At 56.0% G+C, this 27,220-nt stretch overlaps 1 protein-coding gene across 2 annotated transcripts in view; it reads right to left on the bottom strand.

The window, feature by feature from the left end:
- Positions 1-27,220, bottom strand: part of CORO7 (coronin 7) — a 171,910-nt gene that overhangs the window by 11,789 nt on the left and 132,901 nt on the right. For both annotated transcript variants that reach the window (XM_005306167.5, XM_042854121.2), the window contains 8 exons: positions 6,293-6,347; positions 5,796-5,853; positions 4,168-4,313; positions 3,728-3,823; positions 2,791-2,931; positions 1,735-1,849; positions 1,312-1,487; positions 611-719 (listed from right to left, as the gene is read on the bottom strand). In XM_005306167.5, coding sequence (XP_005306224.2) covers positions 611-719; positions 1,312-1,487; positions 1,735-1,849; positions 2,791-2,931; positions 3,728-3,823; positions 4,168-4,313; positions 5,796-5,853; positions 6,293-6,347 — 896 coding nt within the window. The remainder of the gene's footprint in view (positions 1-610; positions 720-1,311; positions 1,488-1,734; positions 1,850-2,790; positions 2,932-3,727; positions 3,824-4,167; positions 4,314-5,795; positions 5,854-6,292; positions 6,348-27,220) is intronic.

The raw sequence follows: 27,220 nt of genomic DNA, 5'->3' as shown, positions 1-27,220 counted from the left end.
TGAGCCTCGTTCCACAGGTGGGGAAACTGAGGCACGGAGCCCTGTCCTACAGCAGTGACTGGCCTGTGGCTACCCAGCAAGTCAACAGCAAAGCTGGGGCTAGAACCCAACCCGCCCAATGGGTCCTGATGCAACCACTAGACCACACTGCTCATGCAGTGATTACCAAAAGATCAGGAACTCACTAGCCTATGAGAGGAGATCCAGCAGTATGGAGGAGGAGGGGAACCAGATCCCAGGGCTGGGAATCAAGAGATTCTACTCCTGGCTCTGCCACCTGGCTCACCTTGGGTGAGGGAATAGAAACTGTGCCTCAGTTTCCCCATCTGTAAAATGGGATTACACAGATTCCCTTTGTGGGTGAGGCGGGGGAAGGGCTTGGGGGCTTACTGAAGGTCTACAAAGCACGTTGGAGATCTGTGGAGAAAGGCACCAGAGAAGGGCAGCGAAGAGGGACTGCTGATCTTTACAGTGTGTCCTGGGAGGGGGAGAGCATCGGACAGCCCTGGACATGGGTCTGGAATGAGGAGAGTTCTCCCAGGCCAGCAGCACAGCCCCACCCCCTGCAGTGGGGAGCCAGGTGTTAGGGGAGTACAGAGAGTTCACACACCGACTGCGAGGCGCTGCAGGTCGAAGGGGTCCCAGCAGAAGTCTGCGACCGGCGTCCCATTCTCGATGGTGGGCACGGATGTGTCGGGGAGCCGGCCCGGCTTGGAGAGCTGCAGCAGAGTCCCGCAATCAATGCAGCGCCGCAGCTCGGTTACCTTCACCCCATCCCCAGGCGTGCCCCGGCGGAGAGGATGGCGCCTCACTTCCCCTCCCCCAGTCTCAGCACCACCCTCCCCTGGCCAGGCGTGATAAGCTGGCTCACAGAGGGGATTACAGACCCGCTATTGCTACTACCTAGGGGAGCAGCCTTTCAGTGCAGGCTGGCGGGGCTGAGGGTTTTGACACCAGAGTTCTCACCCCACATGTGTGATCTCCTCAGGGACATGTGCCTGCAGCACACTGAGCTGTCAGAGCGGGGCTGGCTGGGGGGAGCCAGGCCCCAGACCCAGGAGTCCAGCTCTACTGGGTCCCCTGTGTGATACCGCGGCACCGGGGGCTGGGCCAGCCAGGGAATGGAGTCTCAGCAGCACCTCCAGCCGCTCCTCTTGGGCAGCGGGCAGCGGGCACCAGCCACAGCAGAGCAGGCCAGGGCTCTTTCAGCCCTGGGGGGGCGGGGTGGAGGCATGCTGGCAGGGAAGCTTGCCCTCCCAGGGCCCATGCCGTGGCATGTCCCAGCAGCGCCCAGCCCCGCTGCCCACCTACCTCCAGCACGGCGATCTGCCCGCCTGCTGACAGCAGCGGGACGGCGACGCGCAGCCGGTTGGCGCAGACGCCGTCACTCTCTCCTGGTGTGGTAAGGTTCAGCCCCTTGAGGTTGGTGATGTGGGTGCCGCGGGGCAGCACCGTACCCAGGGTGTGACGGAACTTGGAGCTGGGCCCTGGGGGGGACAAGGGCAGGAGTGAGGGATTTGCCCCCAACCAAGACAAGGCCTCACGGACCATCCCCAGCTCTGGCTGCCCGCCTGGGCCGAGGAAGAGCCGGGCGCCAGCTGCTGCTCCTCTCTCTGTCCATCTTCCAGGAGACAGCAGAGTGCCCTGTGCATGGCAGCTGCCTCGCACCCGGCTCCAAGCTGCACCCGCCTAGCCAATCGCCCGCCCGCCCCCCGAGCGGCCGCTCGCACTTACCCAGAATGCTCTGCAGGGACTTCTGACTGGGACTGGGGCTGGTGGTGGAGAGAGATGGGGCTGAGCTGGAGGGAGAGCTCAGGGAGCTGAGGGGAGACGAGAGGCCGCTGCCCTCCTGGGGGAAGAATAGACCCCACAGGGAGTCAGGGGATTAAACAGCCCGGCCAAAGCCCCTGCCTTCCACCCAACGCAGCCAGGCAGGGAACCAGACAGTGGTCAGGTGCCAACCCATGGGGGATGGGAGCTGCATTTCCTGGGAGTCATCAGGGGATGGGGGGTAGCTGGGAGAATCTGATGCTGGGGTAGAATAGCCAGAGGTTGCTGATTGGACTGGAGAGTGTTGGCAGAGCTGGGGGCAGGGCTGGCAGAGCCAGGGACAGCGCTGGCATAGTCAGGGGCAGGTCAGGATTGGAAGGCATTGGCAGAGATGGGGGGGCAAGGCTGGCAGAGATGGGGGCCAGGTTGGGATTGGAAGGTGTTGGCAGAGCTGGGAGGCAGCTTGGGATTGGAGGGTGTTGGCAGATGTGGGGGGCAGGACTGGCAGAGTTGGGGGCAGAAGGACTGGCAGAGCTGAGGGGCAGGTTGGTATTGGAAGGCATTGGCAGAAGTGAAGGGCAGGGCTGGCAGAGGTGGTGGGCAGGTCGGGATTGGAAGGTATTGGCAGAGGTGGGGGGCAAGGCTGGCAGAGCTGGGGGGCTGCTGGTTGGGATCAAAGGGGCAGTGTGTGGGGTTATAGCGCTCAGACACTGACAGGGGTGTGGGATCAAGGCCTGCCCCCGCCCTCCACAAGCCTTTCACCCCACACGACACTAATAGCCCCCCCCAACCCTTTCTGTGGCCGTTTGTCACAGTCCTGGCCCCGCCTTACTCCTGTGCCACCCTGCACACCCCCACCCAGGTTCTGGGGTGACTGCCCCATACACCCTAGGCCAGGTGTGCCCCACGCCCCAGTGCACGCTGGGAGCTTGGCAGCGCCCCAGCGATGTGTCAGTGTGTGGGACCCCGAGGCAGCCCCTGCCCTGTGAGCTGGCAGCTCCAGCCAGGCCCGGCACTCACGCTTCTGTCCACGTCCCCAGAGCGGGCGGCGGGCTGCTGGGTGGCGGGTGGTGCAGGCTCCTCACGCCGGGCAGGGGGACACAGGCAGGAGGTGAAGGTCTCCCGGGGCCTGCGGGCAGGGTTCAGGCTCATCTTCTCCACCTGATGGGCAGCAGCAGAGGGTCACTGCCCAGCACTGTGGCTGCCACCCCAACCTCTCATCACCCCCAGGGGGCTCTCTGAAGCCTGCAGAGGGCGGCGCTCCCTGGAATAGTCACCCCGGCGGGGCAGAACCACCAGCCTGCTCTACATGGGGGGGTTCCCAGAGCTGCCACCCTCAGCTAAGCGATGATGGGAATGGACAAGGCGCTGGCTCCAAAACGCCACGTCACGGAGACCTGCCCTGGCGGTGACCAGCCTCATCAGTGAATGCCACGGTAGCACTGGGTAGCACAGTAGCCTCACACCACCGCCACCAACGGGGGTGGGGGGGCTCACACCAATGGCACCAATGGGGGGGCCTCACCCCAAGCACCAACGGGGGGCCCCTTGTACACTGGTACCAATGCGGGGGGCCTCATACCACTGGCACCAACAGAGGGGGCTCACGCCCTTGGCACCAATGGGGGGGGGCTTTTACCAGTGGCACCAACGGGGGGCTCACACCCTTGGCACCAACAGAGGAGGCCTCGCACCACCGGCACCAACCGGGGGACTTATACCTCTGGCACCAATGGGTGGGCCTCACGCAACCAGCACCAATGTGGGGGCTTATATCACCAGCACCTGTGGTGGGGCTTATACCACCAGCACCAATGGGGGGGCTCGCACCCTTGGCACCATTGGAGGGGAAGGGCACCGCGGCACCAATGTGGGTAGCAATGGAGAGAAGCTGTAGAAGGCCCTCTCCTTAGGCACCCCAGGTCTCCGAAGGCCAAGTCAGCAGCTGGGTGGGTACCTGCTTGTTGTCTCCTGCCCACCAGCCCTGCGCTGACACCGCAGGGACGGGCCCAGTGGAGTCCGGGAACAGATCTTCATGGAACTCCTGCAAGGACTGGAAGAGACACAGGCTGTAAGTAGCATTGAACGACCATATGCCAGGGAAGGGCTGGCATGATCCCGCCCCCTGGCAGGACCATCGCTGTGAGCATGAACCTCACTGGGGAGAGGGGGTGCAGGCTAAGACTCAATCCTGCAATTCAGTAGCCAGGGCAGCTGGCCGCACCTGCCCCCTGGGGTTCGTGTGGGACCTGCTGAGCCATGTGCTCCTGGGAGCGAAGGGACAGAGCACAGCTCAGAACGGTTAACATTATCCTACGGACTCAGGCTGGCCCGGTGGCACGGGGCTGCCAAATATCCGTGCCCAGGGCCACCCTGGCTCCCCCCGCGCCGGCTCACCTTGCGGGGCACCGTGTAGCTGATGGGAACAATGAAGCTGTCCGTCAGCTGCAGGACTCTGAGCACCTCGCAGGACATGACGTCCAGCGCCCGCTTTGGCACCAGGGCGGCGCCCTTGGCCTTGCCCTCTGTCAGACACTGGGTCACTAGCGGGAAATGGAGACACGGTGTGAGCAGGGCTGCGCTGCCCATCACCTGGAGAGGCCGGGCAGCCTGTGGGACTATCAGCAGGTATTTACTGGCGTCAGAGCCATCTGGGGGAGGACATGGACCCCAGCCCTGCCAGACCCCAGTCAGGCACAGGCCTTCCCATTACGTACCCGCTCCAGCCCCGCTGAATTTGGCCCTTGGGCACTGCGGCTGGTCATGCTCTCAAACCCAGCACAGCCTTGCAGGCTTGTCGCTCACTTGACATCCGTGCCCAGCGCAGTTACAGACCAAGCTCCCCGATCAGCCATCCCGGGGCACGGGCGGGAGCCCTCTCTGCACCAGGTTGCAAGGCCTTGTTTCAATTGCCAAAGCCTCAGGCAGGGCAGTGCTCAGCACGTAGGCCAATCTACCTGGCCCTGTGGGCACTACCCCTGCCAGCCACCACCCCACGCTGACCTTTCAGGCATTCATAACTGCTTTTCGTGTGGCTCGGCCAGTGGCACAAGGAGGAGCCAGCATCACTGGACCAGCCCACGCCATGTGCACCACGGGAAGCCCCGGACATGCTGACCCAACGAAACCAGGCAGCAGGTGTGGGGGCAATCAGGGTGCCTCAGGGCCAGTTTAGCACACAGGCGGCCGGGGCCAACTCTTGAGTCGTCCCAGAGTTTTCCCCGTCCCAAGCCAACCCCCTGGGGCCCCTCATACTGCAGCTAGGTGATCTCCTTGCCGCTGGCTGGCGCGATTCACTGCGCTGCCATACGTGGCCCCTGACACCCAGGGACCTGCAGGCTGTCCCCCCGCCTGGGGTCCAATTCTCTTAGGACCCTGTATCCAGGGCAGCCCCTCCAGGGATCGGGGTCCCCTGCTCCCCCAGTGTGACACTGTGTGCCCTGCAGGCTGCACAGCCGCTCCGTTAGCAGGCCTCCTCCCACCCCAAGCTAGCCCCACGAACAAGGGCTTGGCTGTGTCGCCCGGCCATTCCCAGCGCACGCCACACAGGTGGTCCCACTGAGCAGCCCCCTGCCTGTGGCGCTCACGGTGACCGACTGAGTGCATCGGCCAGGCATACTGTGGGGGTGTAGCATAGCACTGTGCCCTGTGTCAGGGACTGCCCTGGCATGGGTTGGGCTGCCAGCTGGCCTGGGCTCTCACCCATTCCCTGTCACCAGGCTCAGCCCTTAGACTATACACAGCTCACAGCATCCCAGGGTGTCCCGCGGGCACTCACCATTATTGGATTATTGAGCACTGCTCAGGCGGACTGAGCCCACTGGCTAATATCAGAGGGTCCCTTGGGGGGGGGAGGGGCAATCAGGGGGACCCCAATACCCAGGCCTCCCCCCAAAGAAGTGGGCAGCTTCCCATCTGCCATGTCAGCCCTTCCCACAGCCTGAGAACAGCGCCTGGGGCCGGGTACCCCAGGTCCATCGGGCTTGGGAAGGGAAGTGCGGGGCGACCGCCAGATGGATACTCACCCTGTGTCAGGGCTGGCAGCGAGGGGCACACTTCAAAGCAGTAGAGGAGATTTTCACCCTGAAACAGAGACAAGATGGCAGGGCCAGAATGGCCGCACAGGCCCTGGGCAGGCACAACGGGCTGCCCCCGCCCAGGCTCGGCACCGCTGCAGCCAACTCTCGCCTGGACACACCGGCCGCCATTGGGGCTTCAGAGACAGTGAAATTCTGCTGCCTCCACCCCAGGGATGGAGCGAGACCCCTCGCCTGGGAACACCCCCTAAGGGGACAGGGCAGTGATGCCCCCCAATGCAGTGCACCCAACCTCACCTAAGGGGGAGCAGAGGGGTCTAAAACAAGGGGTCCCTGCTCAGCTGAACCCCACCACGGGAACTAGGGGGAAAACCATGCTCCTGGCCCAAATGCTTTGGGGTGAGAGCCCCAGAGCCCCCAAGGACAGCTCTGGCCCCCCAGTGACAACAGCTGCAGCATGGTCCCTCTGCTCTCCCAGCACTCACCTTTCCAGCCACCACCAAGAGCCCGGTGTCGGGGTCCAAGAGTGGGATCGCTGCCCTGAAAGACAAAGGGGCCTGGTGAGGGGAACTGCTCGGAGCCAGGCCTATGGATCAGCCACGCCGCTGCCGAAACTCACAGAGGGGCCCCAGCCCCGCACACACTGACAGCGCCAGCTAGCAGGTCGCCATGGGCAATGCCAGCAGAACCCTGGGCTTCTCAATCAGTCTGTGGGACGGCTCCTCAGTAGGGAGCGGCTCTGGGGCATATTTCCCAGCAGGGTGCAGCACCAGTGCAGCATCCCGGTTTTTCAGTTTGGTTCTGACTCCCCTGTTTTTCCCTCAGGCCCAGGCCAGCCGAGTGACCACCCACAGGTGCAGGGACATGGCCAGACGCTAGCCCTCCCCACAGGGGGCTTTCCCTGAGGGAGCCGGGGGCAGCCTGGGGGGTTCAGGAGCTGAGGGCCGGGCTGACAGCCTTTGCCCGAGTTGGAAATGGACAAAAATGCACTGAAGCCGAAAAGCTTTGAGCGAGCTCCTTATATGGAGATTGAGCTGCCGGACACAGCAGCCGGTTGCAGCCGGGGGCGCTGAGTGCGCCTGAGGGATGCGGGAAAGGAAAGGGAGAGGCAGATAAAGCTCTTCAAAGGGCCTCAGCACTCCAGCCTGCTCAGTGACCAGCTCCCAGTGACCATCCCAGCGAGGCCCAGTCCCAGCCCGGTGCCCGGACCGTCCCAACGGGGCCCAGTCCCAGCCCGGTACCCAGACAGTCCCAGCAGGGCTGTGTCACTGCCGGCACCCGGACCGTCCCAGTGGGGCCCAGTCACAGCTCGGCACCCAGACCGTCCCAGTGGGGCCCAGTTAAAGCTCGGCGCCCGGGCTGTCCCCACAGGGACCAGAAGTTACCGAAAGAACGCTCCCCATGCTGCCCTGCAGCCCAGCGCTCCTCCAGCCTTGGGCTCTGCCAATGCCCCTGATTCCTAACCCTAACCCTAACCCTGCCCCTCACTGCTAGTCCAGCCCCAGGTCCTACCCGCATCCACAGCTGTGCCGATGCCCCTCAGTTGCCAGGGTGGTGTGCAGCAGATTAAGACTGGTGCTATGGCCGATATAGCAGCTGGTGTTAAAAGTGCAGCAACCACTTTTTTCCTCGGCGGCAAGATTTCTTTGAAAACATTTACGCGCCAGGCCAAAACCATCCGGCTGCATTTCCCAGGATGCTGGTATCAGTGCTGCCATGACATCGCCCCCTGCAGGGCTTGGGGGAAGGAGCTGGGTGTGTGCCAGAGTCCCCATAACTAAGAATCACAGCGTAACAGACTCCACGGGCCTGAGGGGTGCCAGGCTGTGCCCTGCCAGGCTGCCCTGGCCTGCCTATTCCTGAAGCTGTGGTGAGAGGCCAACTTCCCCATCTCAGCCTCGTGCCCTGAGCAATGTGCAGCACCATCCTGGGGGCACCACCCCACCCCAGCAGTTATCAGATGCTGCCAAGAAGGAGGAATGGTAATTGCCCCCATCTGCGCTGGCATCACCGGTCAGCCAGCCCCCACAGACACCAGATCTCTGAGGGCAATGCTGGCGCTCGCCCTGCCAGCGTTCCCAGCAGTCTATTACCCAGGGTGCTGGCACTCCAATCCCACCATCTCACAGACTTCAGCAGGCTGTGCCACAGCAGCTCCCCCACCATGTCCAGCACCTCACAGGGAGCTTCCGGAGACATGCCCTGCATGTCACCTCTCGCTGCACGGCGCAGCTTGGGCATCGCCCCAGAAAGCCCCTCTCTCTGCTCCAGCCTGGGTGCCCACTCTTCATACCCCCTCTGGCAGCTACGGGCATGTTACCCAGCTGCCCACTGGCATAACAATGGCAGAAACAGCATATGGGCGCCAAGGGCCCTTGGTGCCGGATGCCAGATGCCCTCCCTGCCCCCTGGTCAGGCTGTGGTGGAGCCACATTGGCATTTGTCTGGGTTGGAGGGATTTCAGGGTCAATCCCCTCCCGCCGTGTGACTGCTTCTCTTCCACCTGTCTGCCATGCCTGCTCAGGAGTGACCCCCCCTACTCTAGAGCTGCTCTGGCCCCTCTCCACCCCTCACAGAGCTCCAGCTGCAGGGGCTGGGCAGGGTGGGGCTTTGCCTGCTCCAGAGTCCTGGGGAGCCCCAGATGGCATGATGCTCACCCAGGCGAGACTCTGACTCCCAGGGAGAGCAGCTGGTCCCTTTTGGTGGACGAGGGCGCAATCTCCCCTCCTACACCCCCTGTGGTGGCAGACCCACCTGCAGACACCCCCAGCTGGAGGAGAGCCCCATCACTCTGTGGGGCTCAGACTGAAGACAGGAAGGGAGGGTGGCGTGGCCTCCCCCCCGCCAGCCTGGGCCCCACCTCCTAGGGCAAGTGTGACATTATTGACATGAACTGTAACCACATAGATCATTGTTGCAACCACTGTTATATATTTGCAGCAAATATTATACAAAGGTTATAGAGTAAGGTGTCTATGAGAAGGTTATGATTTGCTGGTTATGATTATGCTATCTGTATGCATGTATCATGTGGCTATAAACTCCATCTTGTTGCTGTGATTTTGCACAGGAGAACAAAGGGGTTTCCGCCCACAAGAGAAAGAATATAAAAGGCCCTGGAAACCCCTCCATTTTGTCTTCAATCCTGCTTCTTACCTCTAGAGGAACTTTGCTACAAACTGAAGCTCTGAACAAAGGACCGAATGACCCATCCAAGCTGTGGATGTACTTCAGAGACTTGATTTGAACCTGCAGTTTATTCCATCACTGCTACAAGCCTGAACCAAGAACGTTGCCATTACTGTATGTAATTAATTCCATTTAGCCAGTTTTAGCTCTCATCTATATTTCTTTCTTTTTATGAATAAACCTTTAGATTTTAGATTCTAAAGGATTGGCAACAGAGTGATTTGTGGGTAAGATCTGACTGGGTATATTGACCTGGGTCTGGGACTTGGCCCTTTGGGATCGGGAGAATCTTTTTGTCTTTTACTGGGGTATTGGTTTTCATAACCATTCACCCCCATAAGGAGCAGTGCTGGTAGTGATACTGGAAAACTGGAGTGTCTGAGGGAATTGCTTGTATGACTTCTGATTAGTCAGTGGGGTAAAACCAAAGTCCTCTCTGTTTGGCTGGTTTGCTGTGCAAAGGACCCCCAGCCTTGGGCTGTGACTGCCCTGCTCTAAGCAATTTGTCCTGAATTGATACTCTCAGTCATGTCCTGCCAGAGGCCACATTGTTACAGTGGCGTAGTCGGGCTTGGATAAACATTACCACAGGTTAATTGGGTTTTTGGTTCAGAACCACACGCTTGTCAAAATTTAAATTTGATATTGGAGAGTTTAAGGATTAAAAATCAGTTACAATGAGTGATCCATGATCAAGATCCTAACGGAAAAAGCCTGGAAGAATTGTGCTTACAGAGAGGGTTGTATTTTAAACTAAAGGACCCAGAGCAGGAACTGAAAAATCTGTTAATTATCGGTGATAAGGAAGCAGACCCAACAAAAATGCTTGCAGTGAGAAACCAGAGCAGCTAGAACATGAACAAAAGCAAAAAGTAGATGATATGGAAGGAGAAGTTACTGAAAGAGAACACCTGTGTTTTGAACAGGAACAAAAAATGGCATACATTTGATTGCAGGAACTAGAAGCTAAGGCAAAAGTGGACAGACTTGAGCTCCAGCTCATGAGAATAAGGAACAACGGGAACTGTATCATACTGAAAAACTAGTCCCTCTCAACAACAAAGATGGGGATAGAATCTATCCAGTTTGTAACAATGTTGGTATGTTGTTTGACTCTAAACAGTTGTCTGTGTGTAACCAAATTTACCCCAACGCTGGTACCTTTTATGTAAATACTTTTACTGTGAGCTCAGATGGAGGGAACGCCATAACTTGTGTAGAGAATGTAAAAGTCAATGGTAAAAGCTGTTTAAGGCAAATTACAGATTCTAACATCACTCTTGTTAAAGCAGATCTTGTCAAAGAGGAAGATTATTTACCAAATAAGAGTGTGAATACTGTCATCCTCTATGAGCTTACTGTAAGTGTGCCTTTAGCCAGAATCCATCTTGAATGGAATGGTGTTAAACATGAAGTTATAACTCGTGTAAGAAAGTTATTGCTTAAGGATCTTTTGATTGGGGATGATATTAAAGCTTTGTTCAGTCAGGTTGACATAAACCAGTCACAGGAAAGAAATAATCCTGAACCTGTGTCTATTAAGGGCAAGGATTTGCCTATGGAGGGTTTCTCCAAATGTTTGTCTGAGGAAGATGGCTGTTTGTCTGTGCAAAGAAGCAGTGCATATGTGGAAAACATTTCTGAGTGTCTGTCTGATATCTCAGAATTGAATCTGGCATTAGATTAGGCTCAGGAAGATGTTTCTCTAGAGCAAATTAAAATTGATGATCAGGTTAAAGCCCTAACTGAAGAAGGAAGGGGGACATTCTTGGTGAGTGATAAATTGTTGGCTAGTAAAGGTTGGGAAAGTAAACCTGACCCAGGTAAAAGTGATGTGCTTAAAGTAGCTCAGTGTAATAAGACTCTATTTGTAGAAAACAGCAGTTTACCTGGTAAGGAAGCTGCCCCACTCTCCCAGTATTTGTCTGTAACCAGCTCTGTGTGCTGGGACAAGGGAGAGGAAGGCAAGGAAAGTTTGGATGAGCCTAGGCAGCCTTGCGAGCTGATGGCTTTGTATAATCAGTAGTACGGGAAGGCAAGGATAGTGGAAAATGAGTATCCTTATACCTTACCTGTTACCTATGTGGAGAATTGTGTCAGTGAAGCAGTAGCGTAGCTAGCAGGGTGCAGGAGAAGCAGCCGCTTCCCCCGCCTTTCTGAAAGCGGCCAGAGGAGCGGGGGAGGGCGCGGCATGCGGCCCGCAGCACGGCCCGGCAGCTGCGGACGGAGAAGCGGGGGGGGGCGCAGCCTGGTGGCCCGCAGCATGGCCGGCAGCCAGGGGGGGCAGCGGCGGGCATGGCCAGAGGAGCGGGGCGGGCACAGCCGGAGGAGTGGGGGGTGCGCGGCCTGTGGCCTGCAGTGCGGCCCGGCAGCCGCGGCCGGTGGAGCGAGGGGGGGCTGCAGTCTGGCGGCCCATAGCACGCCCCGGCAGCCGCGGCCAGAGGAGTGGGGGGGCGCAGCATGGTGGCCGGCAGCTGCGGCCGGAGGAGCGGGGGGGGGGGGGGACACGTGGGTGGCATGGCAGGGCCGGAGGAGCCATGGGGGGGAGGGGCAGTGCAGCTGGAGGAGGAGTCAGGGAGGCGTGGCCGGAGGAGGAGCCAAGGGGGGCGCCTTTTTTATATTTGCTCCCCCTCCTCTTAGAAGCTGGCTACGCCACTGCAGTGAAGGGAATGTACCTGTGTCTGTTAGGGGTATTGACTTGCCTATGGAGGGAGCTACCCCAGTCTCCAAGCAGTTGTCTGTGAACAGCCCTGTGTGCTGGGACAAGGGAAATGAAATCCCAAGCTGTGTTTCTGTAAAGGGGAAGATTTCTCCAGCTCTTCTTTGTCTGTGGAACAGACAGAAGGTGCCTTTCAGCCTGTGATGGTTGAGGGTAGTGCAGTTGTCTCAGAGTTGGTTCTGGATTCAACTAAAGCCCAGGAAGGGAATTGTTCTAAGTTTGTGTCTGCTGGGGAGAATAGCACTGTAACTAGGTTGCATCCAGTTAGTGTCCTAGAGACCAAACCGTTCTGGTGCTTTTATTTTGCCTGTTGCTGTCTGATCAGGGTGATACCCTAGCTGGGGCACAAGGAAAGCATAAAGGTAATTTGATTGTGTTACCTACTAACACTTTGGACACTTGTAGCAAAAAGGAAAAGATTCCTGAGCTTGTGTGTGGCAAAGGGGAGGAGAATGCTTCTAACCTTTTGTCTATGAAATCTAGCAGTTTGCCTAAAAGGGGATTGTGTAGGAATCCGCCTGATGGGCCAAAGGTGATCCTGGATGTAAGTGAAACTCAGGAGTTAGTAGTGGCTCAGCAGAGCAATGCTTCTGTGGAGCAAGGTAAAGATGAATTGGTGCTTAAAAAGATTCCTGAAGAGAGAAATTTTCAGGGTAGTCTTTGCAAGCAGTTTGCTGCAACTGAAGGGTGTGGAAGTAATTTAATCAAAGAACTGAGGAAAGATTGGGTTACTGGTTTTTCAGAGCAGAACAGCCTTGTGACTGAACTCATAAGGATGCAGGGGAGAGCAGGCAAACTCTCACCCTTAGGTGCTTTGAATTTGTTTGGTATCTCTTTAAAACAGAGTCTAGTCTCTAAGTTGCTGATGGTGATAAAGCATGCAGGAGAGCGTCTGTGTAGATGTTCATAGCACAAAGGGTCTGCAGTTGGTGAACACACCTAGCCAGCAAAGGAATTCCTGTGAGCAGGAAATTTCAATTTTCAACCCCCTAAGAAAAAAGGGTGGGTGGGTGGGTGGAGAAGAACCCAATCCTGCTGAAGGGAAGAATGAGTGTCCAGCCTTGAAATTGGAATTTAATGTGTTAATGCAAATTACCTAGCTGGCAGGAAGAAGAAAGACTTGCTAATAGTTGTTAGCAAAGAGAGCACACCCAATCAGCCAGTGGATTCTGTTCAGCAAGAGAAATCTGGGTTTGATCCTACAGGACAAGGAGAAAAAAGAACTTAATTTTGCAAAGGGAAGCCACAGGGTAACCCTAAAAGGCCCAAACCCCAATGGTATTGAGCCAAAGGTGTGGCATGACAAACATGATTGTAAATGGACACTTGCAATGGATCTGTTGTTATTGCTAATAGTAATTTTTTTAACTAATGTGTTGCTATTACCAAGAACTGTACAAATGTACAATGTGCCTAATCTTTTGGAAAAACCCTTGAACATATTAAAAGCAAAGGGATACATAAGAACACACTTAATGTTAAAAGGCCTTGTTATAGTGATGTTTCACAGTTAATGCCTGTAAACAGTATTGGAACTTTTCACAGGAGAAAAGACATTCCAGACCTGATGTGCTGTATGAAGAGGGAAACTGAGGCACACTACTATATTGCTTTCACAGCTAAATGCCAGGATTCCTATACTATGGACAACATTAATATCTACATTGACTTGATATTAACTGGGTTCCAAACATTTGCCAGAGCTTGTACGGATAAAGTATTTATGTTCTTTAGCTCTTGGCAAGATCACATGAGACATACAGGAACCATGCTGCAAGAGCAGATCCAATCCACTATTGTTCTAACCAAGTTTTACCTTGAGTTTGTAAAGAGATACAATCAGGTTATTGAACATGACTTGAATAAACCATTTCTGTTATACACCAATACTAGCTGTAGTAAGACAGAACCAAGGATGGAGAGTTCTTGGGATGCAGTCAATGATGTTTGTCATCCCTTCCTGCATCAAACTTGTGTTGGCGGTGTGACATCATTGACATGAACTGCAACTGTAAAGATCATTGTTGCAACCACTGTTATATATTTGCAGCAAATATTGTACAAAGACTGTCGAGTGAGGTGTCTATGAGAAGGTTATGATTTGCTGGTTATGATTATGCTATCTGTATGGATGTATCATTTTTATATTTGAAGTTATAAATATTGGCTATGTACTTGCATCTCAATGTGTTTGATTCTAAGTAGTACCAGTGAAGCATATGGCCAGCTTATTGAGAAGGGACTCTTCAGATTAAGTGCCCAGTCAGGAAACACTTAACTGACAATGGACCTTGGGAGACTCCAATCCACATGAGAAGTCTTCCTGGGAACATTCAAGGTAGCATGTGAGCAAAGGCTGCTCTCCCTGTAAAGTTGTGCATGGACATGTGACTTGCCCATGTGGCTATAAACTCCATCTTGTTGCTGTGATTTTGCACAGAACAAAGGGGTTTCCGCCCACAAGAGAGAGAATATAAAAGGCCCTGGAAACCCCTCCATTTTGTCTTCAATCCTGCTTCTTACCTCTGGAGGAACTTTGCTACAAACTGAAGCTCTGAACAAAGGACTGAATGACCCATCCAAGCTGTGGATGTACTCCAGAGACTTGATTTGAACCTGTAGTTTATTCCATCACTGCTACAAGCCTGAACCAAGAACATTGCAATTACTGTATGTAATTGATTCCATTTAGCCAGTTTTAGCTCTCATCTATAATTCTTTCTTTTTATGAATAAACCTTTAGATTCTAAAGGATTGGCAACAGAGTGATTTGTGGGTAAGATCTTACTGGTCTATTGACCTGGGTCTGGGACTTGGTCCTTTGGGATCAGGAGAACCTTTTTGTCTTTTGCTGGGGTATTGGTTTTCATAATCATTCACCCACATAAGGAGTGATGCTGGTGGTTATACTGGAAAACTGGAGTGTCTGAGGGAATTGCTTGTATGACTTCTGGTTATTCAGTGGGATAAAACCAAAGTCCTCTCTGTCTGGCTGGTTTGCTGTGCAAAGGACCCCCAGCCTTGGGCTGTGACTGCCCTGCTCTAAGCAATTTGTCCTGAATTGATACTCTCAGTCATGTCCTGCCAGAGGCCACATTGTTACAGTGGTGTAGTCGGGCTTGGATAAATATTACCACAGGTTAATTGGGTTTTTGGATCAGAACCACATGCTTGTCAAAATTTAAATTTGATATTGGAGGGATTAAGGGTTAAAAATCATAGTTACAGTGAGTGACCCATGATCAAGATCCTGACAGAAAAAGCCTGGAAGAATTGTGCTTACAGAGAGGGTTGTATTTTAAGCAAAAGGACCCAGAGCAGGAACTGAAAAATCTGTTAATTACCAGTGATAAGGAAGCAGACCCAACAAAAATGCTTGCAGTGAGAAGCCAGCAGCTAGAACTTGAACAAAAGAAAAAATATATGATATGGAAGGAGAAGTTACTGAAAGAGAACACCTGTGTTTTGAACAGGAACAAAAAATGGCATACATTCGATTGCAGGAACTAGAAGCTAAGGCAAAAGTGGACAGACTTGAGCTCCAGCTCATGAGAATAAGGAACAACGGGAACTGTATCATACTGAAAAACTAGTCCCTCTCAACCACAAAGATGGGGATAGAATCTATCCAGTTTGTAACAATGTTGGTATGTTGTTTGACTCTAAACAGTTGTCTGTGTGTAACCAAATTTACCGCAACGCTGGCACCTTCTATGTAAATGCTTTTACTGTGAGCTCAGGTGAAGGGAACGCCATAACTTGTGTAGAGAATGTAAAAGTAGGGTTACCATACGTCCGGATTTTCCTGGACATGTCTGGCTTTTTGGGCCTCAAATCCCCGTCCGGGGGGAAATCCCCAAAAGCCGGACATGTCCGGGAAAATAGGGAGGGAGGGCCCGGCCGTGCGGGGCTGCGGGCCGGCGTGGTGCTCGGCAGGGGCTGGGCCGGTGGGCGCTCGGCCGGGGGCCGGGGCCAGCGCAGGCACTCGGCCGGCGCGGTGCCTGGCCGGGGGCACGGGCACTTGGCCGGGGGCCCGAGCCGGGTGGGAGACGCCGGGGCCAGAGCCTCTTGGCCTGGGCTGGCCGGACTGGGCCGCGCCGCACCCCGCCCCAGCTTACCTGCTGCCTCCCTGTTTCAGGCTTCCCACGAACATTTGATTCGCGGGAAGCAGGGGAGGGGCAGGAGCAGGGGCGGAGCGTTCAGGGGAGGGGGCAGAGTTGGGGCGGGGCTGGGGCGGGGAAAGGGCGGAGTTGGGGCGGGGCTGGGGCCCCATGGAGTGTCCTCCTTTTTAAAAATTAAAATATGGTAACCCTATGTAAAAGTCAACGGTAAAAGCTGTTTAAGGCAAATTACAGATTCTAACATCACTCTTGTTAAAGCAGATCTTGTCAAAGAGGAAGATTATTTACCAAATAAGAGTGTGAATACTGTCATCCTCTGAGTTTACTGTAAGTGTGCCTTTAGCCAGAATCCAGCTTGAATGGAATGGTGTTAAACATGAAGTTATAGCTGGTGTAAGAAAGTTATTGCCTAAGGATCTTTTGATTGGGGATGATATTAAAGCTTTATTCAGTCAGGTTGACATAAACCAGTCACAGGAAAGAAATAATCCTGAACCTGTGTCTATTAGGGGCAAGGATTTGCCTATGGAGGGTTTCTCCAAATGTTTGTCTGAGGAAGATGGCTGTTTGTCTGTGCAAAGAAGCAGTGCATATGTGGAAAACATTTCTGAGTGTCTGTCTGGTATCTCAGAATTGAATCTGGCATTAGATAAGGCTCAGGAAGATGTTTCTCTAGAGCAAATTAAAATTTATTCCATCACTGCTACAAGCCTGAACCAAGAACATTGCCATTACTGTATGTAATTAATTCCATTTAGCCAGTTTTAGCTCTCATCTATATTTCTTTCTTTTTATGAATAAACCTTTAGATTCTAGATTCTAAAGGATTGGCAACAGTGTGATTTGTGGGTAAGATCTGACTGGTATATTGACCTGGGTCTGGGGCTTGATCCTTTGGGATCAGGAGAACCTTTTTGTCTTTTACTGGGGTATTGGTTTTCATAACCATTCACCCCCATAAGGAGTGATGCTGGTGGTGATACTGGAAAACTGGAGTGTCTGAGGGAATTGCTTGTATGACTTCTGGTTAGCCATTGGGGTAAAACCGAAGTCCTCTCTGTTTGGCTGGTTTGGTGTGCAAAGGACCCCCCAGACTTGGGCTGTGACCGCCCTGCTCTAAGCAATTTGTCCTGAATTGATACTCTCAGTAGTGTCCTGGCCACATCGTTACAAGAGAGCGAGGAGATTGGGCAGCTCTCTCTGGTCCCAGCACCGCTCCTGGCCCAGCTGCCTAGGGCAAAGCAAAAGTCCCCTAGTTCCCTGTCCACATGCCTGGGGGACGGGGACTCCTCTGCCTCACAGCCAGCCAGCAGAGAGACCCACACAGCTAACCCTCTGCACCCTGGGACCCCAGGCTGAATGAGGGACCCACACAATTAACCCCCTGCACCCCAGGACCCCAGGCTGAATGAGGCCACGTCCCCAGCGACACTGCTGGTTTCAGCCCTGCACTGCAGGAGGGCAAAGCATCGCAATGCACGAAGCAGCAACTCCGTCTGCTATGTGTGGGAATGGCACCGGGGTCACTCCAGTGCAATGCAGCAGTGACTGAGCTCAGCTGGTGCCAAAGGGCACCAAGAAACAGGCACCTCCTTGCCAGCCCCAGCTAGCTCACAAATAGCCACTGTCTGGGCGTGCCCGTTCCGTTGCTAGCCGGGGTCACTGGCTGGGGCCCGGACTGTCCTGGTGCCATCATTTGCACCAGTGCAAAGACACTACCAGCCAGGAAGGGGGCATCTCACATTCCCCTGGCACCGGGTGTACCCGGCCACCCAAGGGGCAAGGCAGGGCCTCTGGCTCACACATTCCCACCGAGCTGTTGTGTTTGGGCATCTGACAGCATTCTCCAAACAGCTCTGTGGTTAATTAAAGAGCCAGATCCGAGGGCCAGCGCAGATGGGGGCTGACCTTCTCCCTCCCTCAGCAAACCATCTCCTGGGGGCCAGGCTCCTGAAGAGAGCCCTGGAGCTGCAAAGGCCACTGGCCTGATTGGCAGCCCAGACGGGCTGGAGGTGGCACACACACCTCGCTCCAACCCAGCAGGGAGATTGCGCCTCGGGCAGTCCCCGCGTTAAACAGAGATGCCGCCCGGCTTCACTATTTGTACATCTGAAACTGGGAAGCCATCCCAGGAGAGATCTGGCTGAGAATCTGGCAGCTCTTCCTCTCCATTCCCCTGTTCTGAGCTTCCCTCTCTCCCAAGAAGCCTGGCATGAAGCTTGCTGGGCTAACCAGCCAGCTGAGAGATGGCCTGGCAATGCCGGGGAAGTTGGGTCCCTTGCTTAGCACCCCCTGCCAGGCATTGATGGGCCTGCGCTAACAGAGCCCCCAGAAAAACCAGCAAGTGCAGGGGACCAGGGAAAGAGGTTAGATGAGATGGGATGGTCGGGGGTCATGACCCCTTCCAGATCACAGACACTGGATGTTGTCTGAAGACTGCAGGGGCAAGCCAGTCGCCAACTGGGTCCCCCGTCTCCAGGGAAATCCCGGATCCCAAATTGGGATGAAAAGTAGAAAACTTAGTATATTTCATGGAATGAAACATTCTGAAAAATTGTGTTTTGGCCTCATGGACTGGCCACAAGGAAAAGTTTTAATAGCTTCCCATCAAAAATTTCAACCAAACATACGCTCCTGCAACCATTTCAATTCCATCAGCTCAGTGATTTCCAGCAACCCAGCAGAACATCATGGGCTATCTCCACGGCTGGGCCAGAACCAGGGAAGATGCCGATCAGAGAAAGACAGTCCCCTCCACTCCCAACCCCTTAAGTGAGTTCATCTGACAGCACCTTGATGTCCAGTCGCTGTTCCCTTTCAAACAGCAGCAGGAGAGAAACCCTCTTCGGAGACAGGGCCGTTTGCCTGTGACCCCACAGATGCTGGCAGGAAGGCCAGGGCAGGGCCCGCAATGATGTTTAACTCACTGTTTTGGTAACGGATTCCATTTCACACTGAGATTGCCCCATCAAGCCTAGAAATCTGGTCTCCATTAAACACGGCAATGCCTCATGTGACAGGGATCACAATCCAAGTCAGCCAACCAAAGCCCTCCTCAGCAGCCAGCCAACCTTTCTATGGGCTTGTGGATACACCCGCGAGATTCATCTCCAGGACGTCCTGCAGCAGTGAGTCCCAGCAGTTAATTCTAGGCAAGAACAAACGCCCTGATGGACTGATTTGGAAATGAGACCCACTTTCCTAGTCCCTGCTGGCATCTGAGAACTAAGGACACCAACTCAGACATTTTTTGTTTTGAAAGTTAATGTAAAAAATCATAGAAGTCATGACTGTGTCAACCTCAAAGGTTGGCTCCCTCAATATCCCCCGCTCCTGACCTGCAACTCCATCTCCTCACTCCACTCTGATTATCGTTCCATTCTGCTCCCTGGACCAGCAGAATGTCCCTGGTACCCAGGAGCAGGGCAGATGCTTCTCCAGTGCCCCCTGCTATGCTCCCGCTCTCCCAGCACACGCAGCAGGGTGATGCTGCCTCTGGCAGGCTTGCAGAGGTAGAGGTGGGAGAGCTTTCAAAGCACTAAGGAGGTGCCAGGGTTGCAGCATGGTGGAACTCCCTGAATAGAGCGACTGGATCAGTGCTGCTTTCGCAGAGCAGAACCCAGCCCGCACTACGCAGAGGGGGGCAGGTTCTGTGCCAGGACTCGTTCTCACCGTGAGAGGTCAGCGGAGATTCCCCCACCCCTGCCTCCGCACCGGGCTGTGAGAACGCTTTGCAGCACTGTCTACTTTCCCCTGATTTATGGCTTCCCATGTCATAATCCTTTAATATACAACGCCCGGCCTGACGTGTTTACAGTGGCCTCTCCTGGAACCTGTCTGCTGGGAACTCACTGATGCCTGGGAACATCTGCCCCCCGGGCCCTGATTTACAGGCCGGCGGGATCCAGTCGCAGCTCCCCCCGGTCTGGGGCTCCTGCACTGAGCCACACCCAGGGCTGGGCTGCAGCAGGTTCCTGTACCCCACTGCTGCCTCCCAGCCTCTGACTGTGGAGGCAGCGTGTGCCAAGCATCCAGGTACCTGCTCCAGTGAAACACTCCCATGGCCTGGAGAACGCCCCGGGTGCACCTGGGCAGCCGCGCCCCCCGGCCCTGGTTGGAAGGTGGCCAAAAATTGTTAGTGCCTGATGCTGGCATCTGGGAACTGAGTGTGGCGGGTCTCAGTCCACGTCCCAGCCACCACCAGCCCAGCTGGCACCGAGTGACCCTCTGACTGGCAGCCTCAGCCGAGGCCCAGGAGTGAGCTGGGCACGGAGAGTGGAGGAGAGACCGTCCTCCAGGATGGCCCCCCATTTCCTGGCCAATCTGGGCTTCCAAGGCAGAGGGACCCCAGCGAGGGTAACTGCTCTCTGCTGGCAACCCCTCCCTGCTCTCCTGGCGCAGCGGAGAGCGCTGCTTCCCCCTGCTTGCTCCCCAGGGACCACCTGGCCCTGACAGCACCTGGCTCAGCTTCTGCCCACCCCGTGCAGGGCTAGCCAGCCAGATGGACGAGGCCCCAGGCACCAGGACAGCCCCTCTCTCTCCCACACTTAAGCAGCACCAATGCCAGCATGGAATAGTGCCCGGGGGAGGATCATGGCCGTGCCAGGATGGCAGTTTCCAAACATGAGGCGGGGGGCAGAGTTCACTGCTTGGCACCTCCCCACCACCCCGCCAATCGCAGCCCGGACCCCACAGCCTCTCCATGCTGGGGCTGCTCCTGCCTCTGCAGCTACAGACCCAGCAGCTGGGTGAAAAAGCCCAAGCAAGGTGCCTGACGTGGGCAGCCGGCAGCCCTGCGGGAACAGGCCCAGTGTGGGATTCCCAATGGCCTGGCCCAACAGGCCCAAGGGATCATATCCCCGGCACAGGCCCGGAGCATGCACGGTAGGTTTACCTCGCCCCCAGGCCAACAGAGCTCATGGCAGGAACCCCTGGAGCCAAAGCCATGTGGGTGCAGCGCCAGGAGCTCCAGCAGCAGAGCACGGCCTCGCACAAGATGGGGTGGCCCCGAAAGCCTCGATAGGCAGGAGTTCCTGGTATCCATTGCTAGCTTGCAGAACCACTGCTAGCACCCTCAGCCATGCTGGGGAGAGCGGACAGAGGGGCTAAGAAGGGAAGATGGCCACATTGGGGATGTGGGTGGAGGAGGAATGGGGGGCCGCAGGGGGAGGGGATCCGGTCACCTAATCCGGTCACCTAATCCCCCAGGCTCTGGGGGAACTGGACCCTCCTGCCTCCAGGTCTGCTCTGACCAGGTTTGCCCACAGACCACGCCAGCCCCCCAGGAGACCCAGGTGGGTCCTGCCCTCTGGGCCCAGCATCAGGTGGTCCCTGGAAAGTCATGGAGAAGGAGCTCAGCTCTAGCCTGGGCACCACCCCCTAGCTCCCATGCCCCAGCCAGGCTCAACCCCCAAGGGAGCCTGCCTTGCTGGGCAGGAAGGGGGGGAGGGGGTTGTTGCGGGGCTGGTCCATGCTGGCCGAAAGTCCCCTGGATGCAGACCGGCTAGCTGCCCAGCCTGGGCACACAGACTCGCGCCAGTAGGGCTCACACCAGCATACTACAGATAGCCTGGGAACCTGGCTGCTACTGTGGAGGCTCGGGCTGCACACTGAGCTGGGAGCCGGGGTGGGGGGCTGGCTAGAGCCTCTGCTCTGCCACAACCTCCACACAGGTGTTTCAGCGTCCGTGTGCCCGGGCTGGGAGGCTCGCTGCCTGCTGCAGTGTAGATGTACCCACGGGGCTCACCCATCCACTGCACGAGCTTCCAGTGTGCTCCTGACAGCACCTGGCTGTGCCAAGGGCCCCTCCTGCCTTAGCAGTTCCCTGGCACATGGAACTTGCCAGTGTCTCCTCGATACCAGGACCCATACCCTCCCACAGTGCTCACCGGTGCCTTCCCCGTGCCAGGCTCCCACTCTCAGAGATCACTGGCGCCTCCTCTGTGCCAGGGCTCCTGCACGCCCACGGAGCTCCCTGGCGCCTTTCTCCTCCTGAGGGCCATCCACCCATCCCCTGCCCCAGCCCTTCAGGTGGAAAGCTGCTCGCCGTGGGTTCCTCTGGGTTAGCAATACCCAGCCCCTGTCCACCGCCAGCCATTGCTTTGGGCCACAGAGCTGTCAAAGAAATGCCCTAAGATCTCAGAGACCTGCTGCCCAGACCACACCCACCCTGGTGCTGCGCAGCGCTGCAGCTGGATTCACCTGGCACCACCATCACAGAGGCTGCGGGTGCATGATGGGACGTGAGAGCCATCGAGCCTGTGGGCATCTCAGCCTGTGCCACCCCCCAGCGAGGGCCTGGCACAGGTGCGACAGGGAGAACAACCTCCAGGCGGGGTGGGGAGCTGGGGGTAGCCAAGACCCCGCTCTACCATGTACCTGCTTCCCACCCTGTTCCCCGGTATGTTGCTCACTCCCCACCCCCCCACTCGCCCCCTGAGGCTTGGGCTGGCTTGCATTGGGGGGCCCTCTGCCTTCAGGCTAGAGGAGTTAGACCAGTGCCATTACCCACCCCCAGTTTGGTGTCCCACAGCTCGGTCCAAACCCCCCAGTCCTGATCCATGCCCCCCCGATAGTCCAGCCCTGAGATGCCACACACAGATCTTAGCTTGTCAGCTCCTGGGGCAGAGACTGGCTGCATGTTCAGTGTCCGTACAGCGCCCAGCACATAGGGCCTGGAGCCTCGGCACTGCTGTAATATACCTAACAGATGTACAATGCCTAGCACTTGGAGGCTGGGGGGAAGGGGGTTAGGCATTACCATAATATACCTAATAAGCGTACAGCATCCAGCACATGGGAGTCTGGGGTGCCTAGGCACTACCATAATACACCTAATAAAGGTACAGCAACCACCACAATGGGGTCCTGGGCCATGAGTGGGGCACCTAGACACTATGGGGCCCTGGGGGGAGGGATAGCTCAGTGGTTTGAGCATTGGCCTGCTAAACCCAGGGTTGTGAGTTCAATCCTTAAGGGGGCCATTTAGGGAGCTGGGGCAAAATCAGTACTTGGTCCTGCTAGTGAAGGCAGGGGGCTGGACTCAATGACCTTTCAAGGTCCCTTCCAGTTCTAGGAGATGGGATATCTCTGTTAATTATTATTATTACCATAATACACCTAATAAAGATACAGCACCCACCACAATGGGGTCCTATGCCACTACTGGGGCTCCTAGGCACTACCATAATACAAATAACAATGTCTGCCAATACTCCTCAACCCTGCCTGCAGCCCTTCCTGCTGTTCCAATCCTGGGCTCCCTACACACAGCTCTGCCAGCGCCCTTCACTCCTGGTCACCTGGGCACTCACTGGTGCATTAAGGAAAGGCTGGAGGTGCTGCCCAGTATGGGTTCTTGCATGCAGAAACACCAAGCAAAGGCAGGCTCCATATCTGAGGCAGAAGGATGTCTCCTTGCCCCCGGGCTGGTGGCATCACTCCAACAAGTTGAGCTGGACAAACACAGCACTGGACCAGGGAGGGGTTAATGTTCTGTCCTGGATTCAGTGCCCTACCTGCCAGGGTAGGCTGACTGCATGAGGAAGAAGAAGAGAGGAGGCAGGTTTCCAAGCTGGGCTGCTCCGGCCGAGAGCTAGGGGTGGGGCTGATTAGCCCCGTGCTGGAACCTTAGAAGCTGCCAGCCCTGGGTAGGTGGCTTGCACTGGACTTTATCATCTTACTGCTCGAGTGCCAACCCTGCTCAGAGCACCTGGGCTATGCATTAGGGCAGATGAGGAAAATCCCCTGCTCACACCATGGCTCGGCACTAAGGCAGCAAAACACAGACAGAGGCTGTGTTCCACTCCAGAGTAGGCTGCATCTCAGGGGTGGAGGTGGGGGGGGGAGCCATCCCTAGTGTGTAGGGTCCTCGGGGTCCTTTGAAACAAACTCAGCAAAAAGCTCCTATCCCCGAGGAGGGGTAGCTCACCACAGTGCATGCGAGAATGGCCACTGTGCGACCCCCTGAGCTCTTCCTGGACACCTCTGTCCAGTGTGCTCAGGCATTCCGGGGTGCGGAGCGCCCGACTCTCCTACTGACTCCGGCTGGGGCCGTGTGTACTCAGCACATGGGCCCATCAGTCCCTGCTCCTGCCATACAAGCCTTCGCTGCTTTGGCGTGGGATGGTGCTCCCAGCCCTCCTGAGAGGCTGGGCTTTGGCCTTGGACCCCTCCCAGCAGCACCTGCTGAGCCCCCCTGGTACCTAGCCACCTGGGATTGGACCCAGCAGCATCCCAGACCGCCACCTGGCCCCGCCATGGCAGGTCATTCCAAATGCTAGTCGGGAGGAGGAAAGGAACGCTCCTAGCCCACTCCTGCACACCCCCCCAGGTGATGGAAGCTCGGGGGCAGAGAGACACAGCCGCTGCAGGATGGCAGCCTGGTGTATACAAAACCTTCCCCAGCAGCCTATCAGCCTAGCGCCTTGGACTTCGCCCACTGCACTGTAGGGCTAACGGGGGGGGGGATGCTGAAATGGAGAAGGGGCCATTAGCTGGGGCGATAAAAGAACAACAAGGCTATAAACCTGGAACAGAGCACGGTTAATCAGCGCCGCTGTTTACCTAAGATAGGGGCAGGGGAGCAAACTAAACACTCAGCTTTAAAGAGAACAAAGGGACCATATATTATTTTCGGCCTGACATTTTTGTGGTTACCCAGGGCGAGGGAGGGAGATAGGCACTGCCAATCTGCACTGGGATTTGACTGGGAAGCTGACCCAGCATTCACTTCCTGTCCCAAACTGCAGCCTGCTATGGTCCAGGCCCCCAGCCCTATGTGGGGGGCACATGAATTGTGTGGCACTGCACCCTCGAGTTGTCTCGTCCCAGTCCAGTCCAGAAGCACTGGTTATTTCTTTAGTTGGATATAAGAGTCCCCCCACCCGCCCCGTCACACGCCAATTTCCAGCTGACTCTAACTGCCCTCTGGAGGCTGTTGGAGGGAAGTCAGCTTTAGGTTTGCAGAACCTAGGAGGCATTTTGGGGCTTCTGCCATTAGGAAAGGGGGTGACTCTCTCTGAGCAGGGACCAAAGGGCAAGAAGAGTGAGTTGAATTCCCCAGCCAAGCAAGCCTTGACCGCAATTAACAGCGTGATTTCATGCCACCCCGACACCACCCCCAGCCTGCTTCCATCAGTGGGAGAGGAGCACAGCAGGGTCAGCAGCGATAGGGTTAATTACACTGGCAATGAAGGTGCATTGTTAGCCTTCCAAGGTAACATCCTCTTGTGAGGAATGGGGCAGGCACAGTCCTCTCCAAGCAATTGTTTCAGGCTCTCTACAGACTCAGGCAGATGTTACTACATCAGTCATACCTCGCTCACACTTTGCAGGTTACCTTCACCATCATACAGGTTACAGACAATGAACACTTAGAATCTGAAGCTTAATTATGTTATAAATATATAAAGGGAAAAATTCTGGTGATTCACACCACCAGTTAATCAATGTATACACAGTGCACTGTTCAACTGCCTCCATGTTCCACCCCAGAGGTGGCTACATTTTAGTGCTGGGTGGAGTGACTCCTGCACCTAGAAAAATCACTTTGGGATCCTACAAAAAATGCAAGACAGAAAGCGAATGACAAACCGGCTTCTGAGTCAGCAAATCCTCTGGCTCTCAAAGCAGGGTCTCAACACAGGCAATGGAGCCATTCAGCACCATACTGTTTCTTTTGCTGAGCAACAACACAGGGTGTGCAGGGGAACCACAGGGCACCGGCGAGGGAAGGGCTGTGTGGGTGTGTGGGCATATACTCTGGAGAGATGGTGGAACAGATCCCCAACCTCCGCGGGGGGGCTTTTGACAAAGCACAGGGACAGCCCAGGAATTGGCCCATATCTGCAATAGAGCAAGAGGAACCGGCCTACACTCATCTGGGTGCCTACACCATGCCTGCCAGGGGTTGCCTTGGTATTGGGCAGCCAGGGGCATGGGGCACTCGGGGGAAGGGCACTTGAGCCAAGCCACCAGGATCAGCGGGGTAAATGCACCTGTGCTGGCAGCACCTGCTCTGCTGGTTCTGCAGGGAACAGCCCTACCTGGCTAGACCGTGACCATGTTCATTAAGTTCATGGCCTGCTTCCAAAAGGCAGCTACCGCCAATCTGAACAAGGGGCCCAGGGTTGGGGCTCATCTCTAGCTGTGGGGTCCCAGCACCAGGCGCATCCTCCCATTCTTTAAAACAGCCCCTTCAACTTTCCCCTGCTTTCTCACTGGGGGCACCGCAGAGCTGCTGGGAGGAGGAAGGCAGGGGAAAGCTCTGCTCAAGCAGCCAAGATCCTGCTGCAGAGAGGAAATAAGCAGCCAAGATCCTGCTGCAGAGAGGAAATACGCGAGCTTGCCCCCTCCATGCTGAGCAGCCCAGAGGGGGTGGTCAGAAGCCAAACAAGCGCCAGGCGGTACATTTCAATCCGGTTTCGACAACTATCGGCACGACCAGTTATACAAATATTGCCCATGTTAATGCGGCTGGCATGTGTGCCGAGAAGACTGCCTGCCAGGGCCAGGGCTGGCTACCACAGGCTGCCACGTATTGGCTGGCACTGCCCAAGCGCCCAGCTCCCGCCCAGCATCCCCATGCACAGTCAGTCACTGCTCCGCCAGGCTTCCTTCCCCCACGCCCCGCTAATACGCTCAGATACTGCCATCTGTACTCATAATAAAGGGGTGCTGCTGGGCTGGCTGCCCCGGGGGCACTCCAGAACCAGATTTGGGGGTGGGGGGGATCAGAGCTGACACCGGGATCTGGAGTGGGGGGGGGAGATTGGGGCTGACACCGAATCGGGGGGGGGGAGATCAGAGCTGACACCGAATCTGGGGGGGAGATTGGGGCTGACACCGGATCTGGGGGGGGGATCGAAAATGACACTGGGATCAGGGGTGTGTGGGGGGAAAATCAGGTCTCACACCAGGATCTGGGTGCGGAGATCGGGGCTAACATCAGGATCTGGGGGAGGGCAGGGATCGGGGCTGACACAGAATCTTGGGGGGAGATCGGGGCTAACACCAGGATCTGGGGTTGGGGGGGGGTTGGGGCTGACAGGATCTTGGAGGGAGATCGGGGCTGACACTGGGATCTGGGGTAGTGGGAGATTGGGGTTGACTGACACCGGGATCGGGGGGGGGAAGGCGGAGATGGTGCTGATACCGGAATGTGTGTGTGTGGGGGAGATGGGGGCTAACACCGGGATGTGTGTGTGTGTGAGATCGGGGCTGACACCGGGATGTGTGTGTGTGTGGATGAGAATGGGGCTGACGCGGACGAGAGGGTCACGCAGAGGTGCTGGAACTAGGGGTGCTGCCCCCCGGCTGGAGATTTCCATCACACACAGGGTCACAGTTGTTTCCAATAAAGCTCGCAGTGTCCCATTCACACA

The sequence above is a fragment of the Chrysemys picta genome, chromosome 10 (assembly GCF_011386835.1).
Source record: "Chrysemys picta bellii isolate R12L10 chromosome 10, ASM1138683v2, whole genome shotgun sequence".
Lineage (NCBI taxonomy): Eukaryota > Metazoa > Chordata > Testudines > Emydidae > Chrysemys > Chrysemys picta.
This window is presented reverse-complemented; position numbering and strand designations above follow the sequence as displayed.